The 17,805-nt window shown below is 51.4% G+C and overlaps 3 protein-coding genes across 7 annotated transcripts; 1 reads left to right on the plus strand and 2 right to left on the minus strand.

The window, feature by feature from the left end:
- Window positions 1-6,253: 6,253 nt before the first annotated feature.
- Window positions 6,254-7,801, minus strand: LOC120903943 (transmembrane protein 19). 2 transcript variants are annotated; one of them, XM_040313623.1, is made up of 3 exons: window positions 7,565-7,801; window positions 7,362-7,499; window positions 6,254-7,292 (listed from the first exon to the last, which is right to left on the minus strand). In XM_040313623.1, exons 2-3 carry the CDS (start codon window positions 7,495-7,497, stop codon window positions 6,412-6,414), a joined length of 1,017 nt encoding a protein of 338 aa, XP_040169557.1. In that variant the 5' UTR covers window positions 7,498-7,499; window positions 7,565-7,801; the 3' UTR covers window positions 6,254-6,411. The 2 variants fall into 2 exon arrangements, with proteins under 2 accessions (XP_040169557.1, XP_040169556.1); XM_040313622.1 differs by having other exon boundaries at window positions 7,569-7,800.
- Window positions 7,802-8,042: 241 nt separating this feature from the next.
- Window positions 8,043-8,780, plus strand: LOC120900932 (BET1 homolog). Its single transcript, XM_040308553.1, has one exon. The coding sequence runs from the start codon at window positions 8,310-8,312 to the stop codon at window positions 8,667-8,669; it is 360 nt and encodes a 119-aa protein (XP_040164487.1). The 5' UTR covers window positions 8,043-8,309; the 3' UTR covers window positions 8,670-8,780.
- A 53-nt stretch (window positions 8,781-8,833) lies between these two features.
- On the minus strand, window positions 8,834-16,417 carry LOC120900931 (mucin-19). 4 transcript variants are annotated; one of them, XM_040308549.1, is made up of 6 exons: window positions 15,068-16,417; window positions 14,316-14,410; window positions 10,258-14,225; window positions 10,002-10,172; window positions 9,760-9,927; window positions 8,834-9,683 (listed from the first exon to the last, which is right to left on the minus strand). In XM_040308549.1, exons 1-6 carry the CDS (start codon window positions 15,442-15,444, stop codon window positions 9,534-9,536), a joined length of 4,929 nt encoding a protein of 1,642 aa, XP_040164483.1. In that variant the 5' UTR covers window positions 15,445-16,417; the 3' UTR covers window positions 8,834-9,533. The 4 variants fall into 4 exon arrangements, with proteins under 4 accessions (XP_040164483.1, XP_040164482.1, XP_040164484.1 ...); XM_040308548.1 differs by having other exon boundaries at window positions 10,258-14,252; XM_040308550.1 differs by lacking the exon at window positions 15,068-16,417 and adding an exon at window positions 14,510-14,914 and having other exon boundaries at window positions 10,258-14,252.
- Window positions 16,418-17,805: the final 1,388 nt, after the last annotated feature.

The raw sequence follows: 17,805 nt of genomic DNA on the forward strand, positions 1-17,805 counted from the left end.
TTTAACGCTGCAGTAGACTACTTTCATCCGGTCTTTTCGTTCGAGCGTGAGGAGAAGGGTTTACGTACTCCTCCCGCCGCGAACAAAACAATCACGACCTTTGGAGTGCAGCGCTAGCAAACAGGAAGGATATGCCAATGCTGTGGGTACTGTTTACGGTGTGGGTTATTGTTTGCCTATCGATAACGGTTTGAGGCAATTTCAATAAACTCGTCAGCAACTTTAGCTTGAATGCGTAGGTAGCAAGGTTAAGGCAATCAATAGAGCACGCGATTAGGAGGAGCGTAAGCGGATTGCTGTTGCATTATATGGGGTGGAAAATTGTCTTGTCGATTGCAATTTGCATACCTGCAGGGGGTTTTAGCTTAAATGGTCCGTAAGGCCATTATAAGATGGAGCCTTTCCATTCTTACTCTTCGCTGTTTTGCAATACAAAAGCCACCATTGGGCAATATTTTGGGAGCATTTTGGATAGCAAAAAGGGTAGTAACTGGTAAGTTTGTTTTTTCATCTTCGCCGTAGTACGGGAAAACGGATCGATTTCAAGTGTATTGCACCATATTATTCACCAAAAAAACTCTTCCAAATTCTCCAATTTTCTTACATAAAGCTAAATACACCGAATTTAGAGGTTCAGTGAGTTTGTTTTTCCTCTTTTGCGCTATTCACCTCCTTCGTAAGGCTGTTTGAAGTTATAACTGATATGAAATGTATTTAATGTTGCTTTTGAAGCACTTTTAGCATAACATCTCAACTCGTCTCGTCAGTAGAAACAACTTCTCGAGAAGAGGCTCCTCCATTCCACTCTCCAAAAAGCCTCCAAAAGATAAAACAAACCAAAAGAAAGACCTTAACCAATGGAGACCTTCACGGGCCGTTCATTAAAAATCAAACATCATCCACTTTTATGTGCATGCTCTTCTCATAAAAATGGAAAGCCTGACCCGTCCCCACCAACAGCCGCACCCGCAAACGCCTTTCGAATGAAGTTGTCACCGGTCGCGATCGCTTTTCGCTGCCAATTGTCCTTTACCGCTGTGTTCGGATGTAAAATTTAATTAAAAACTAATAGACTTTACCCACTTGGTGCGCCCCGGTCCACAGGCACAGTGAGGGCAAAGTGCCACAGGAAAGGTTCCAACCGCGCACTTCTGCTGTCCGAGTTCGGATAGGAAAATTGGAGGAAAAAACACAAAGAAAAATGTTGCTCCACAACGGAGAAGGATTCGTTCGGTTTTTAAGGGTTTTTTTGTGTGCTTTACATGCTCATTTTACTTCTGCTTCTGGTTGGTTTTGCATCCGCCCGAGGAGCACCAGCACCATGGGCAAAAACTTTAGCCGAAAGATTCCTTCGCCAAGATAGTCTTTACACTTCCTCGTCGAACGCCGGCGGTACGATTTACTGTTGGGCGCACGCCTCGAGCTTTTACCACGTATCAAGCATCGTTGTAGGGAAGGAAGGGAATAAAGTTTTCCCCGACCGACAAAATGGGTTCCGCAACTGGCTGCTCAGTTGCAGTTTGCGGTGCGCGTCCCGTTTTTCCCACAGCGTAAGACAGGATGTGACTGGAAACTCAGGACCGGGAAAGCGCACGAGACACACACACACTCCCACATACATACAAACCGGCAGATCTTTGTCTGTCTAGTCTGGTTTATCGATTTTTCTCGCTCCCGACTTTAGAGCTCGAACCCGTCCTTTTGCGTCTCCTTTCAACTTCCAGCTGTGGATGGGAAAAGTTGGTGCACTGATCTTACGAATGAGATTTACTTCCTTCCCGGCACGTCGAACGCCGTCCGCAAGAGCTTTTCTTACAGACAGACGGTGCCCCCGGCCACACACAGTGCCAGTATGCGAGGGAATATCCTTCGGCATAGTTTATTATACGGTGCAGCCTTCCTCTCTTCGCAACAAACGCAACAAGCAGTGCCGTCCGTAGGCGGTTTGCCGGGTTTTCCCACAGCAGGAGCTTGCTGTTTCCGGAAATGGTTAGACTTCGGTCAGCGTGCAGCGCATTCCCTCGAGAAAAGCTTCCCGGAATGCAGCAAAGGGCCGCAAAGAGCCGGCAGAAATTGAACGTAAGTATTCCGGGAACAATTGTCGGGGCGTGGATTTAATTAACAGTTAGGGAAATTGGCTGGTATGAAGGGAGCGCAGGCGGCGAACCTTTTCGTTAAGGTGCACAAGCCACTAAGCCGCCGTGCAATTTGTACCCGTGCTGGACGACTTAATCGATCTGAAAGCTAATGCTGATTAGATAAACAAATGAATTCAGATCTTTTTTTTTCATTTAAATACATTTCAAATAAACGATTGGGTAACAAATTTAACATTTAATTTAATAGCAAAGCTTTGATAGAGATTGCAACAAGCCACGCAGAGAACAAAGAGCAAAGCTTGTCCTGCAGCACCCCCAAAAAAAGCCACCATTTCCGACCCCACAGCGCATCTGGTGGTGGAAATTATGAGGCGAAAATTGCTTTTATCTGAATCAATTTTATGACCCATCCCCGTCCCTAAGCACTTCCCCGTCACTTGCTAAGCAGAGTGAAACATCCGGGTAGAGGACCGAACCACCAGCATGGGTGGCATCCACACAATGGCGCATTGTTCCCTCTAGGGCGCGTGAAGCGAGAACAAGGGCAGAAGATTATGATCCTACTTCGAATCATTTCAAACTACCCTCATCTTTTGGCAATTCTTCCTCCATGTCTGTGCGCTCGCCTATGTGTGCGTGTGTGTGTTGCAGTGAGTTCTTGTCTGTGCCAGCCAGTATATAATCATAAATCAATTCGCGATGATGGCGATTTTTCCGCATTTTATTAGCCGCTCGGTCGTACGAAAGCGCTGCTGTTGCTGCTGCTCCATGCTGCTACACATCCGCTTTGCCTTCGGCGAACAAGCAAAAGACGCTGCGGCAGATGCCCGGAGAATGGGGCTGGAATGAAATGAGCAGCAGAAGCGGACGAGCTAAAAACGAACACCACCAAAGCGCTGACGTACATAAAGTATAAATTTTAAAACTGCATTACGGCGGATTATGCTCAATTATGCGTCTGCGTTGGAGCAGGGCGGAGCGGACGATGCTTCGTTTGATGCGGTGCCAATAAATGGATGATCGAGGCTATAAATGTCCATTAAAAAAGAAGGAACGGTTAATTTTGATGCAATTCAAATTGATTTATCCCTCGCACAAGGCAAGCGAAGATTCTTCAACAAGCGGAAAGCTCCAACCGCGTCCGTCTGGACGGTAAATCAATTGATTATATATTCGACTCGGTATCGGTCCTCTTCATGAAGACATGTTTTAAAATTAGATTTGCTAGAACCGGTTCAAAAGACGACCGAATTCTTGGGATCTTTTTTGCCTTGTTAAAGCAAAGAGTTAAGCTTCCTGGAGAGTGTAGCATGAGTGGCTGTAGCTGGCTCTTTTCAGGCCATTTAGATGGAAATGAAATGGCACGCAATACATTAAACACTAAGCCTATTGCCTGCGGTTTACTGCTCGCATGTATGCGATCGGCTTACGAATGCGAGAAGCTTCCGGTGGGTGGCAATTTTCCACCAAACTCTTACCGGGACCCATTTATTTGCTCCCCTAGTGATCCAATTTTGCTTCAACCACTGCTGTACCCGGGTGATGAACCTAACAAAAACCGGCCTCCTATTATTTGGCTCTTCATTTTCCATTTTCCACCTCACCTACTGTAAGCACTTCACGGTGGCTGCGAAAAGAAAAACGCGTTGCCCAATACATCATGCGAAACAACAATCTCTGTGCGCGACAAAAGCGACGACCTGTGCCCTTGCCGCGCAACAATCGCCATCCCCACCCCCTGCCAAAATGCCATTAGGAAACGAAATTGAAATCATATTCCGGTGCCATTTTCAATTGAGCGGCCTGTGGGTCGTGTCGTTCCTTTTTTTAAAGCTCATCATTTCATTCCTTCATTTCGCCTTTCGCGCTGTACCGTTTGCGCGTTTGAATTCTTTCTCACACCCCGTAAATACTTCGGCTTCATTACAAATTTCCACGTACCCAAATAATGCGGGTGCTGCTGCTGCCGTGACCGTGCTCGTGTTTGGTGAAGATGCTTCCGAGAAGTCACCCCCGACGGAGAATAAAAGTACAAAAATCGAGATATGGAGCGAACCACGGTTAAACGATGGCAACAGGAGCATTCAGTTCGGCATTCCCTCCCGGGCAGGGGGATGGAATATACTTGTAATTTTGATTTTCATTGCCCTTTTAAATTCCACCAAAAACCGGTGAAGAGGCTGCTTTACGCGTTCTGTTGCGCGAGCGTAGGCGCAAGAAGGAAACCAACCCGCAACCCGGGATGGCTGCAATCCGCATCCGCACCAAGTGTCACACTCGGCCGCTTGATGCGTGTTTGCAGCTTGTGGGCTGGAAACAGCTAACCCGGTTACCATGGCAACGCGGCTCGTCCTTTGCCGTTTGACAGTCCCGAAGCTCACCTCCCCCTCGACCCGGCAAAGGATAATGAACGTAAACAATGGCCCCCGGCCCAGGGCGCAATCGCTTCGGCAAAAGCGGGGAAATCAAGGGTCGAACGAACGAACGCTTTCCCCTCCTTTACCGAAGCCATTTTCCCCACCATTTTCTGTCTGACAGTTTCCACGATTTTTTTTTTTTTTGAATTTCACCACTTTTTCAATTTGTGGCTCACACAAAGCTTCACGCGAAACGGAACAGTGGAAACGCGCTCATCAAATCCAATAAAAAGCTGCACATTAATATCCTAACACCTGTCGTGTGCGCCACGTGATACAAAGAAAAACACGCCAGACAAAGCCGAACGCTTGCGCTCCCATTCCCCGACACATTTATTATTGCCTTTTGTGGGTTTGTTGTGTTGTTGCAGCGTCGAGCGAAGCAACAGCGAACGGACGACATTAAAAGTGCATCATTAATTCCCTCCCCCTTTCGCGGGCGCGGAACCATCCCGGTTCGACATCCGTGTTTGTCCGGCATCGTCCTACTTTTTCCATCTTTCCACCGCCACGGAAGGAAGGAAAGCAAAACAAAGGCAGTACGGTTTGTTATTTTATATCGGTTTTCCATCGCCTGCGAAGCATCGTAACGACGTGATGTGGATGGAGCTGACCTTGAACAACAAAAGCAAAGGACGAGCTGAGCGGGGATGGCACATAAATTATTCATAACCCGGAATATTAAGCGCACAACCTGCAAACCGGTACAACCACACGCGCGCCTTGCACTCACTTTCCTTAACCGCAGGTCGATTCAAGCAGGCGCGTCTACTTTTCCCTTCCATAGCAACAGTGCTGCAGCAACAACAACAGCGGGAAAAAACCGTTGCACCACAGCCTCAACTCAAGCAAAAACGGAGCGATTGCTTGTGTGGAACCATTACACTCTCCTCCCTACAGCTGGATGGAAGGTGCTTTGTCGAATTGAAATTACATTCCCATACCTCCCCCTCATTTTTCCCGAGCAACACAACAACACGTGGCTTTAAAAATGCACCTTCATTTGCACCTTCAGCAGCGCCGCATTTGCAAATTCAGAATGCACCGCCGCCGGCAGCAAACAGCATACAAAGGGACCTGCCCAAACGAGATCCTGTCCGGGACTGGGAATGATTAAAAAAGTTTCCCTCCCATGTATCCGTGTATCCGGGGCAGAAGCGCTCAACATGCCCGACAAAGGCACTGCACTACAGCAGCTTGCAGCGTGTGTGTGTATGCCTTTCAAAGCCACCCTTCCGATTGATGTCTTTGAAACGGCGGATCATCAACAACAACGATGGCAATGGCAACAGAAAGAGAGAGAGAGAGAGAGAGAGAGAGAGAGAGAGAGAGAAAAAGTACAGGTGAGTCCTGGTACAGACAAAGTTTTTGTAGCGTTTTTTAATGAGAACAAGCAACAACACGGTTGCAGAATTGGAATTGGAGCGAATCGTCCTAATTAACATTTACTACCCATGCTGCAGACTCGGCACATGCACATACACACACAACAGTGCCGGGCTGTTAATTTCAAGGACCGTTTCGTTGGAAAGTGTTGATTTACATGAGCAAAATGACTCCACATTTGAATGGATGGATGGATGGAAGTTGTGAATGCATTCCCTCTTGTTTTGGCTGTCCTTTGTGTGTTCTTGCCTTTAAAGGGTAATTGGTTGAAAGTTACATGCCAAACGAGGAATAATGTACAGCTATTAGACTACTTTCTCAAATCGAAATAACTTCGCCCGCCGTTAGATCTTCGTTTCAAAATGTATTAGCTGGCCACACCCTTAGAAATTAAGTCACTTAAGTAAAAGTATCTGTTTGCCTCCGATTGCTCACTGATTACAACGAAAACAGGGTTCGAGTGTACGCGCCCAACCTACCCTACCTACCTGCCCGTCCGTCCGTCCGATTCAGAACATCGGCCAGAGATTCATCGCTATCGAGGGCATCATAATGCCGGTCACGATCGTCGAGATCAGATTGACGCTATGGTTGTCCAAAATGCGTACCCCGCTGATGTGTCGCACGTTCTTCCCGGGTCGCTCCACTATATGCCCTCGCTCATTCACCCCCGAGTACTGCAGCGTGGCGCCGAGCAGCGAATCCACCAGCGACCCCAGTAAACCCGCTATCCCACCGAACACGATCAGCGGCCACTGGTTCGGGCTGTTCTGGTACACGTTCGCCTCCACCGTGTACCGCACGGTGAGGAAGTACACCAGCCCGATCAGTGTGCCACCCAGAAAGCTCGCCACCAGTCCGACCAACGAAACGGCCCCGTTCGTGCCACGCGGCACCCGCTTCCGACTAGTGATCAGTATCGGATCTCCGCTCCCTATCACCGTGCCCAGCTCGCTGGCCCACGTGTCACCGTTGCAGCAGGCGAACGAGCCCATCACCGCCACCCCAAGCCAGCTGGAGCGGTACAGATTGACGAAATCGATCGGCCGCTCGCCGTACCCGCAGTCGAGCAGATAGAGCAGCGCGAGCTGCGTCGCCATGCCCGCATTGCATATCACCTGGGCCCAGTTCCGCTGGCCGCCCTCCTTAAAATCTTCCTCAAACTTACGCTTCGCGTGGCCCCGGAACTTGGTCGCCCGGCTCGAGCTGAAGAAGAACGCCGCCAGACAGGCGAGAAACGCGTGCGACGCTATCGAGAGAATCACGGCGCAGGCCAGCCCAAAGGCGGCGCCGGATCTGTTCACACCCTTGCGCCGCAACCCGTACACCATCAGCAGCAGGGGCACGAGCACGGAAAACAGCCAGCGGGTCGGTGGAATAATACTATCAGCTGCAAAAGGATGAGAATGACCATTAGATTCGTTGTGCCGGTTTGATGCCGGGAACGGGCTCTACTTACTCGACCCATCGCTTGCTATCTTCGAGTAGGCCACATTGCCGATCCACATAAACATGGACAGTGGAACCGCAAGCCCCCATAGCAACACTGGCAGAAACTGGTAGATCGTACTTTCCTGCATTTTGTGCCCGGTCATGCCTGAAAAAAGAGAAAGTTTACACAGTGAGTGAGGACGCATTTTTGGAATGCAATTCGTGCCATACATACAAACGGCCGGCGCTCAGCTAAGGCGAACTTTTGCACCTTTCCTTTCGCGACTAATGATGTTGGAAGAATTTGTTTAACATAAGTTAATTGAACCTTGCTCAGGACGGCACGTAACACGGGCAGTATCGTATGAGAAAAAAGGAAGAAAAGAAAGTTTTGTTTACTTTTGGATGTTTTGGTTTTGTTGATGCGCTTGGGACGGTGGGAAAGACGAGCGTTCTTCTGGTGTGCGTAATACCGCGGAAACTCGATTAACCGGGGCGCTGCAACAAGATCCAAAACTTTACATGCTTTTAAATGTTTGATATTTGAAGTGCATAAAGACATTCATTTTATGTATTTTTTGCCTTAACTCTGCTAAAGAAAGTGAAACAAATAGATAAAAAATAAAAAAAATATTGTAAACAGCACGAATAATCGCACCACAACCCACTCCACCGACTGTCATTCCAATCTGACAGGTGACAGTTAGCTGATGACGGCAGTAATTTTGTAAATATTGCAGCGTACACAAAATCTGCACAGCTCTCGTTCCATTGTACTGCAGCGAGCAATTAAAGTGTTGCATTATTTTTATATAAAAAAGACCCCGCTTTCTAATGTGATTGTCCATTGTGGAGGTTGTTAAGTTGAAGCCGCCACAACTCGCGCTCCAGGCTGGTTCCAGTGCACCATCCCACGGCACCATCTCACGGCAGCAAGGTGGCGAACTATACCGGATCGAGCACAGCGGGTGGAAAAATGCGTCGAACGCAGGGCGGCTACAGCTACCAGCCGCTGCCGCAGCAGGCCGCCGGCCCCAGCAGTGCCACCGGCCATGATGCGCTCGAGGAGGAAAACGAGCGCATGGCCGAGGAGCTGAAGGGTAAGATCGGAGCACTGAAGTCCCTCACGATCGACATCGGGAACGAGGTGAGGTACCAGGACCGGTTGCTGCGGGGCATCGACGAGGATATGGACCGGACCGGCGGCTTCATGTCGAACACGATCAACCGGGTCGTGCGGCTGGGGAAGGGCGGCCACCGGAACTACATGTGCTACATGTTTCTCTTTGTGCTGGCCGTGTTTTTCGTGCTGTATGTTGTGCTGAAGCTGCGATAGTAGTTTACGTGACTCTCTTCCCGTTTCATATTTTTGTATTTACACACTATCACACCAACGATACGAATGTTTGTTATATTAAAGTAATTATGTACGCAACTATCCTAAATATTCGAATGTGTATATGTGTTTTGTTCTTTGCAAAATGTTCAAATGCTCTTTCGTTTTCGTAAGTATTATCTACACGTTTTATTTTCAAAACATTTTCTGCCATGACGCAATCAGTGCGACACCTTTGTTGTTTGAACTTAAATTACAGCCCTTACAGCCTAGATCTTGCTTAAACTCATCACTCACACACACAAAAAAACATAACTTTTGATCCTGCAAGCGGTCACGGTCATTTATACAAGTAAAAAGGATCATTTTGCTTTCCCTACTAATCACAAATACTACTACTGCTACCGGTCCGTGTATGAGGGGTTTGCTGCTATTTTACAAAATTCACAACACTTTCTTTTCTCCCTTTTGTGCGGGAGATTGTGAGCAAGAGGGAAAATTATATGATGGGGTGGAAACAGATAAAACTATATTCACTGATCTTATGTACACACGCTGCAGTATATGACACGTTATTGGGTTTCAAATGTGGGGTTGTTGCACTTCACGGTGCGCCCTCTCTATCAATAGCAATTGCTTCTATTAAAATAATCCTTTACAACTACTTCAAGAGCGCTTGTGTTTGTGTTTGTATGCTAAAAGCTGCCTAAAATACTCTACACTTTAAGAAGTTTGCGCACACTGCATTTTATGCTAAGAACTGAAGAACAATATTACACCACTTACACACGACACCGCTCCAACCAGCGGGTAGTCTCTTCAACCGTTAAATACCGATATGTGTAAGGCCGCCCCTTGCACTATTTACGTTTTCTCCCGCTTCTTGAAGTTCCGCTTCGAGGCGCACCTTAAAATGATGTCCGACACATGCGGTTTGTGTTTGAAAATTTTCATTATCTGTGTGCGCGCATCATTGATACCGTCGATGATGATTTTACTGCGCTGCATGTTGCCCTGTGTAGGGGAATAAAGAATATTGGATAAGCCGCCAAGTGGGAAATAATTAGTCACACACGCCTCTACTGCTTACCTTCAACAGCTCATTGATGCGTTCGACTTCTGCCGAGGGTTTGGTCGGCGTGCTGCTTCCATTGCCACTGCTACTGCTACTGCTGCTTGTACTGCTGCTGCTGTTGCCATTCTCCATTGCACGTAACATTTGCCCCAGCTCGCCGTAGGCTTGAGATTCAAGATCGCACTGTAGAGAATGAAACGTAAAGAGGCATTTAGTGACACTACTGCTTCATACATCTCCCATACGAAGTCGCTTACCAGATCCTCTATCTGTGCGCTGAGATGATAAATCTTCCAGCCGTTCAGCTTTTGCAGAATGTGCGACTGGCTGGCAATGTCCATCACCGTGGGGCGCCGTTCCTCCCGCTGCTTCACGTCGGTGTACCGCTGGAAGTGATTGTTGGCCGATTTCCACGTTTGCTTGTAAGACTGTGATGCAACAAATCAAGAAAATTTCAATTAGCATTCCAACGTTACTCCATCTCCAAGATCCCACTTCCTCAATAGTACCCACCTGCAATAAGCTAAGGTTGTTTGGCTTCCGTAACGCCACGTTTTGTCGCGCCGTCACCACCGAGATGGTATTGTTTGGTCCGCCTGGCGCGCCGGATACCGACCCGGACGGTGGATCCATGCGAACGTTGTTGCTGTTGTGCATGCTGTTGTTCATCGACGAGCCGCTGTGCTTGTTCGCATTCGCGTGATGGTGGCCGAGGCTGGAGGAATTGCTTCCGGGCGTAGATCCACCCGTCGGAACATTGCCCAGCACCACCAATCCACTGGCACTCGTGTCCATCCGCTCGTCGTCCGGCGCTCCGCCACCCGCATTCAGATACTGCTGCGATCCGCCTCCGACAGTTCCCGCCGACGAGGTGGACGAGTTTGTCATGACGGAGGAGGACGACGACGAGGAGGAGGAAGACGAGTTCGATTTCAACGGCAGGTGATGATGATGATGGTGCCCGTCCGTCATCGGCAGGAGCAGCTGTTTGCGTGCCTTCTTCCGAGGCGACTGCTCGTAGCTTCCTCCTGCACCGTTGCTAGCGTTACCGGCGGCACTGCCACCACCGATCGACACCAGCGAGATGTTGTGATTCGGTATCGGAACCACCGACAGCGTTGTGCTGGTGCCGAGATTAGTTGGGAAGCTTTCCGTACAGTGGAGGGAGAGAATTTCCCGATGGTGTTGCTGCTGCTGTTGCTGCTGCTGCTGCAGGAAGTGATGCTCATCCTGGACGGGTTTAAAGTGGCCGTCACCCGATATGGCATTGCTGGCCCGGTTTGCGTATGCTTGCGCACGCAGCTCTTCCTCCTCCTGCTCGTCCAGACCGGGGCTGGAGGTCGCGCTGACCGTCGTCGAGCCGTCGGTCGATGGTGGCCGCGAATGGTGCAATGGTGACGCATTGGCCAAGTCTCGCAATTCCGTCACCAAGTGGTGGTGTTGCTGCTGCTGCTGCTGCTGTTGTAGAATGAGATGCTGGGCGTCCTGCTGCTCCCGCACACGTTCTCGCTCCACTGCCATCAGTGCTGCGGTTAGATCCTTTCCGACGGGTGTCGCCTTGATTGTGCCGCCCGCCGTCTCCACGAGTGTCCGCTTGCGCAGAATGCTCGATTGCGGTGAATCCTGCTGGGAGGATTGTTGCTTTGTCGTCGCGGTAACGACGGCCGTTGCACCACTCGTGCCGACGGGAATGATCGGCACAATGTTGGTCGGACCGCCTCCAGAACCAGCGTTACCACCGCCACCGCTCGAAACAATGATCTGTTGTGTCTGCCCACTGCTATCCACGACCATCTGGGAGTGGAACCGTATGGGCACGATCTGCGTCGTGGTGGAGGATGCGCCCCCGGTCGTTGGTTGCGATACGGACACAATGTTAGCGGTGGTGCCACTGCCAGCACCGGTTTGTACGGACGCGGGCACAATTCCGTGGATTGGCCCAGTGGCCAGGGTGGCTGTGCGAGCACCAACGCCCGACCCGGCCGGGGAAGCTTGCACGATCGCAAACGAGCCGGTGCTGCCGTACGGCGCTAGGGTTGGATTGCCAGCAGCAGCCACAGTGACGACGGTTGTATTGCCACCACCACCGCCACCACCACTGCTGTTGATGACACTCGACGAAGCGGGAATGGAGAAAACTGGTCCACTGATTGCACTCGCTGTCGTGATAGTGGAGGACGAAGAGGACGCGGCTACGGCCTGCACGAATGTGGCGGACGATACCGGGATGCCGGTGGACGAGATGGTTACGGCCGCGGTCGAGGAGGGTGCGCTGGTGGCCGGCGAAGACGTTAGCCGCTCGTAGTAGAACGTTGACGTTGGGAGGAAGGTGGTTGCAGAGGCAGCGGAGCCACCCGTTCCAGCAGCACCACCACCGGACGATCCCGACGAAACGACGCTCAGTGTTGCACCGGTTGCTCCACTCACCGCTTTGCCTGCTACAGCTCCAGCCAATCCTGGACCCCCCGGACGCGTTTGAATGTACAGCGAAGGTCCACCGGAAACGCCGCCACTGCTCGCGACGGAATAATGCTGCGTAACGCCACCCCCACTTGATCCAGAATCCATCGAAACCAGCGTTTGTTGTTGCTGGGGCGTGACTTTTGCAATCGGCAACACGGACGCGATGGAGGTCGAGCTGCCCGAAACACCGCCAGCTCCCGTAGCACCTCCCGCCGTCCGCACAATTCCACCCGTCACGATACTCAGCGGACTGTGCGCATTCGAACCGCCGCCGCCAACATTCCGTGCGCTCGTGAGCGCCAGTGGCAACGGAATAACTGTCCCGGTCGTTGCCGATCCTCCTCCTGCCTGGCTTACGGTGACAATTTGCTGCTGCTGTCCGCTACTGACGGCCGCCGAAACCACCGTCGGTTGGCCGGTATTAACGTTCACGATTTGCGTTATCTGCCCCTGGTGGGTCGTTTGAGCGCCACCGGCATTCCCGCCCGCTCCCGGATGGTTCGCCGTGATGAGATTGCCAGCGATAATGGCCGTCGCTGGTGAACCGCCGCCGCCACCACCCGGACCGGCACCACCCGTGCTGACGACGATCTGCTGTCCGGTGGCGGTTTGCAGCGTTGTCGTCCCGGAGTTACCACCCGCGTTGCCCGACCCCGAGCCACCACTATCCCCACCACTGCCAGCCGTGGCGACTTGCGTTAGCTTCCCGACCTGCGCGATCGTGATGCCGGGCTGGAGGGCACTCTGGGGCAGCCGGCTGTTGCTCACAATCAGTGGCTGTATGTTGACCAGATTCGTCTGCAGCCGGTTCACGATCTGGGCCGTGCCGGTCGCACCGCTCGGTGGGTTCTGCACCTGTATGATGCGTGCCGGGATGGCGTTCGAAATGGCCGTCGCTCCGCCCGGACCACCCGTCGCGGTGACGGTGCGTTGCTGGAGCTGCTGTTGTTGCTGCTGTTGCTGTTGCTGTTGCTGCTGCTGTTGCTGCTGTTGGCTGTTGGTAACGGTGCCCACCGTACCCGTGCTCGAAGCGATCGTCGTCAGCACCGTCGTGGAAGCGAGCACGGGGGAGCGGAAGTTCAGGCTGCCCGTGCTGACGCGTATGCCCGAGGTCGGGAGTCGCTGAATCGTCGGCCGGATGCCGGTCGTAACGGTTGCCTGGGGTCGCTGGGGCGAAAGGGTTGTGGTCAGCGCCAACCGTTGCTGGTTCGGCCCAATCGTGTACTGCTGTGCGTTGCTATTGTTCGTGTAGAGCAGCGTCGAGACTTGTCGGGGGCCCTGCAGCACCGCTGACAGTGTCGCTACGAATGCTTGCGATTGCCCGCCGCCGGATCCACCTCCGCTCGAGGCTACTGCACTTGCGCCACCTCCGCCACCACCACCACCGGCCGAGCTGATTGCGACCGCTTGCTGCGCCGCCCCCGACGCTCCTCCACTGTTGCCGACGGCGGATCCACCACCGCCCCCGCCTGCTGCACCTCCGCCCGTGCTGCCGGCCACTCCCGCCACCTGGTGGTGATTGGTGGACAGGGTCGTTTGCGTGACGACGCGCGCCCGCGGTGCACCGGTCACCGTCTGGCCCGTCCCCGTCCCGATGCCGCCCGCCCGGAACAGCGGCGTCGACATCTGGAAGTTGGGCACGAGTGTCGTCGTGGCGCCGCTGCTGCTCTGCGAAATGATCGTAGCGGCCGTGGGCGTGCCGGACGAGGTGACGCTGCGCGACGGCACGACCGTCGGTGCTTGTCGCTGCACGTACGTGGTCGTGTTGCCGCCGCCCTGGGTGGCCCCCTGTATCGGGGGCGTCGTGATGCGAATCGGCCCGTTAATGGTGGCCCGGCTCGTGGCCTGCAGGTTGGCCGCCACGACCGGCGTGGCCGAGACGCGGTTCGACACGTGATAGGACACGGTGGTCGGCGGGATGGTCGGTGGAGGCCGCGAAACCGTCAGCGAGGCCGTCTGGGTGACGGTGCGCGCCCCCGGCAGAGTGCTGATCTGCGTGCGGTTCGTCGTCGTCGCATCTGCAAGTAGATGGGTGGAGGGGAACACTTTTTGAGAGTTGATACGCATATGCCAACCGGTAGCGGATGCAGCCAGCACAGGCCCCTTACCTTGCTTGATGTTGGCCGGCTGCCGGTAGAAGGTTTGCTGCGCGGCACTGCTCGGAATTACGACACGCATCTGGCTGCCGGGCGTTGAGCCGAATCTGTGTGGCGAGAGAAAAGAAAAAAAGCAGGATGAATGTGTGGGCAGGGAGGGGGAAATTATTGAATGGCTCAAAGAAAATCGCACAACAGAAACTCACTTTTTGTTACAATCATGTCAATTATTTAGAAAATAAGATTTTTTCGAATATATCCCTTACATCAAACAAAGAGTTTTTCAAAGCCTCAACAGAAATCAATGGAAAACTGTGGTTGGGAAAATACTTTGCCCACACACCACCCTACCTCTCACACACGGCAATGCCCCCTTTGTGGGAATTGCAAAACTAATGTTCGCTGACACTCGATGCAAAATAATAATAAAAATAAATCCTCCTTTGATAAGAACCAGTTTGCTCTCACGCTCTCCCTCCTTCTCTCTCTCTATCTAACTCTCGCGTTTGCCATATCGCTTTTCGCTCTTTCCCCCTAGCGCTATCCCACTCTCGTTTGATGCGAATTAGAGCATCCCGTGAGCGTGTGTGCGTGTTACGGAGCAATGATGGCTGCCATAGTGTGTGTGTGAGTTTGATTTTACCACTTCACACGCACACAGCCGCACACGCTCGCCAGCACACGGCCGTGACGCGTTTCGTGGCGGCCAAAAAATGCGTATCGCTCCTTCTCCTGCTGCTGCTTGCCCCCTTTTGCACACTAACCTGTACGTTGTGGTGGACATCGTCGTCTTCTCCGGGCGCACCAAAACCTTCGACGCGGAGGCCAAATCGATCGGTATCGTTGTGGTGGTCACCGTGGCCCCGCCAGCACCACCGCCGCCTCCTCCTCCACCAGCAGCAGCACCACCGCCAACCACAGCCGTTGCACTCAGCTGACCTCCTCCCGCTGTTCCTCCACCCGCTCCTGCTGCTACTGCTGCTACTGTTCCGCCTACTGAGGACGACGTCTTAGAAACGTTCACCGAACCGGAAGATGCAGTTTTGTCTGCCCCACCACCGCCAACGGTTCCTCCTGTCCCACCAGCACTGCCACCTGCCCCTCCACCACCACCAGTCGATCCAGCATCCGGTGTGCTCATTTTGTTGCGTAGCTGCAGTCTCTATTCCACCGTTTGCTCTTTCTCCGCCACTTTTCACCGCGAAAAACGAAAAGCTAGCCAAGCTTTCGGGCGCGCTTTGTTTCTTGTTCGCCACAGGAAAGATAAAACTACTTCTGCCTGCACCAACCTTCTCGCCTTTTGCAAAGAGACACACCGTCACAATCCGCGCGCGACACGCTAGTAAATAAAAATTCTTTCTACACACGTCCCTACACACACGTCCGCGCTCGCCAACACACACACACGCAAGCACACTCCGTCAAAGCCCACAAAACACTGCGCGCTCACGCACACCAGCAGATGGCGTTCTCGCGATTATTTCCCTCCCGTTGTGTGTGCTTTCTTCTTTCGCGAACACAAAGCTCTCCCCCTCTTCACCGCACACGACGAGGGAAAATTCTTCAGTCAACGTTTTTCTTCTTCTCTTTTCTCTTTTCGCTTATACCTTTTTTTGGCAATACCGCCTGCTTTTGGGCCGAAACACGCAACAACGCTGTCTAATGCTGTCCCCTGCACTGGCCACCACTGCACGCTGATCCCGTTTTTAGCACCTCTCCACCACCGAGTGTGGGGGGAAAATATCACTTTCTTTTCCTCTTCGCTTCGGGAGGAAAAATCATTCAAAGAATTTGGAACATCATCACTTCATAGCCAGCTCGCGCGCACTTTTCCCAACGAAATGCCATTTCTGCGATTGAGCACCATTCTTCTTCACTTCACTGCCCTGCTGCCAAACACTTTCCGCTGCATCGCAGCGCGCTGCACAAAGGAGGAAAAACGATGAATTTTGGCCTCAGCCGCTGCTCAAACACAACCTGCGCCACACTGTTCTAAATAATATTGCTATCGAAAACCGACGGCGGCCTCATTTCACTCAACTACCGAGAGCGTTGGTCACTGCTTTCAACGAAGCTACGGGTGTCGCACACAGGGGTTTTCTAGCGAAGCTGCTGTCAAAACCGCTCCGCACAGTGGGACCAAACGAGAAAAAGGGAAATTTTTGATCCCATCACAAGCAGAAAAAACCCTTCAACGAACACAACCAACATGCTGTTTCGTTTTGCCTTGCGCACGATCGAAGCTAATAGAGTGAGACAGCATGATAAGTTTGATCCCTGGGACATGCCGTTTTGTCATCCAGGCGACTGGACTGCACTTTTGATTTGAATCAATCAACAATAACATTAATTTTTCAATTGAAATGATTTTCATACAATTTAATCGATTATAAATAGTTTTTAAATGAAAAATGAAAACCCCATAAATGTACTCAGAATAGCACAATATTTTAAACCTATTCTTGAAAATAATTGCAACTTCAAACAATCGTTGAGATTGTTGGATCCTCTTTTCATCTAGAATATGTCACAAAAATATTCAAATTTGCGACTACATTGCTTTTATTTCAACTGTAACGACCAAGCGTTTTACGGTTGGCGGAAGGTTAATTGGCCGTTTAAATAAGATTTAGCACAATTCGGAAGAGCACACAAATAATTATACGCAGAAGTCAGTGGCTTACGTCTGTTCAGTTCAATGTCGCGCCAAGAAGAGCTTTATTCTATGACAGTTCATCTAGCACACCGGGTGCTCCAGCGGTCAAAGTATAATGCGTTTATACCGCTGCGTTCGGGGTTCGGGTTGAGTGCACAGTGGGCGATATTAGTCCGGACGTTACACAACTAAAAATACCCCGCACTAATTTTGACTCCATAATTCGCAACAATTCGTTTTACAAACTGTCGTTCTGAATGTTCCGCCCCCGGCTCCTTGGTGCACCACCCACACAAATGCAAACTGATCCGTGCTTTCATTCGATGGTGTATTTTCAAAATGAATTTACCTTAAAAAAATCAAGCGGTGTCTGGTCTACGAAACCGCTAAACAATCATAGCAAAACCGACAAAACCTCAGTAAACAGCCTCGAGCGGGAAAGAGACGCCCTGCTTTCCCTCCTCATTCCCTCGAACTGACCGCAACCAGTAGCAAAAAAAGGGCAACACTTGTTAAAAGTCGCTCCTCGGTAGCTTGAGGCGTCACGTACACAAAGCTACAGCTAGCAAAAAGGACTACGATTTCATCCACCCCGCCAACAGAAGAGGTAATTGTGATTCGTCGTAGAACAAAATGTTTCCGTGTGTCCAATGTCGTGAATCCGGCAGCGGGTCCAAGTGAAAGTGTTTTCGCGGCCGTACCGTAGCGATTGTGTACGTGTTTGTTGTTGGTGGTGACGCGGCGGCGGTAGTGGTGGGAAGGGCATTGAGTGAAGGGTCAGAGATTTGAAATACATACACACAACAGGAAGCCGCGCGACCATGGATGCATCCCAGTTTGTTGTAG

Source organism: Anopheles arabiensis, chromosome 3 (assembly GCF_016920715.1).
Source record: "Anopheles arabiensis isolate DONGOLA chromosome 3, AaraD3, whole genome shotgun sequence".
Lineage (NCBI taxonomy): Eukaryota > Metazoa > Arthropoda > Insecta > Diptera > Culicidae > Anopheles > Anopheles arabiensis.

Excerpts from the sequence above, each read along its gene's own strand:
- LOC120903943 (XM_040313623.1), bottom strand. The coding sequence starts at position 7,497 with ATGACCGGGCACAAAATGCAGGAAAGTACGATCTACCAGTTTCTGCCA. Across the intron at positions 7,293-7,361 it reads GATAGCAAGCGATGGGTCGA|CTGATAGTATTATTCCACCG; the intron begins GTAAGTAGAGCC and ends ATCCTTTTGCAG.
- LOC120900932 (XM_040308553.1), top strand. The coding sequence starts at position 8,310 with ATGCGTCGAACGCAGGGCGGCTACAGCTACCAGCCGCTGCCGCAGCAG.
- LOC120900931 (XM_040308548.1), bottom strand. The coding sequence starts at position 15,444 with ATGAGCACACCGGATGCTGGATCGACTGGTGGTGGTGGAGGGGCAGGT. Across the intron at positions 14,253-14,315 it reads GCCGGCCAACATCAAGCAAG|TGTTCCCCTCCACCCATCTA; the intron begins GTAAGGGGCCTG and ends ACTCTCAAAAAG. Across the intron at positions 10,173-10,257 it reads ACAACCTTAGCTTATTGCAG|TCTTACAAGCAAACGTGGAA; the intron begins GTGGGTACTATT and ends GTTGCATCACAG.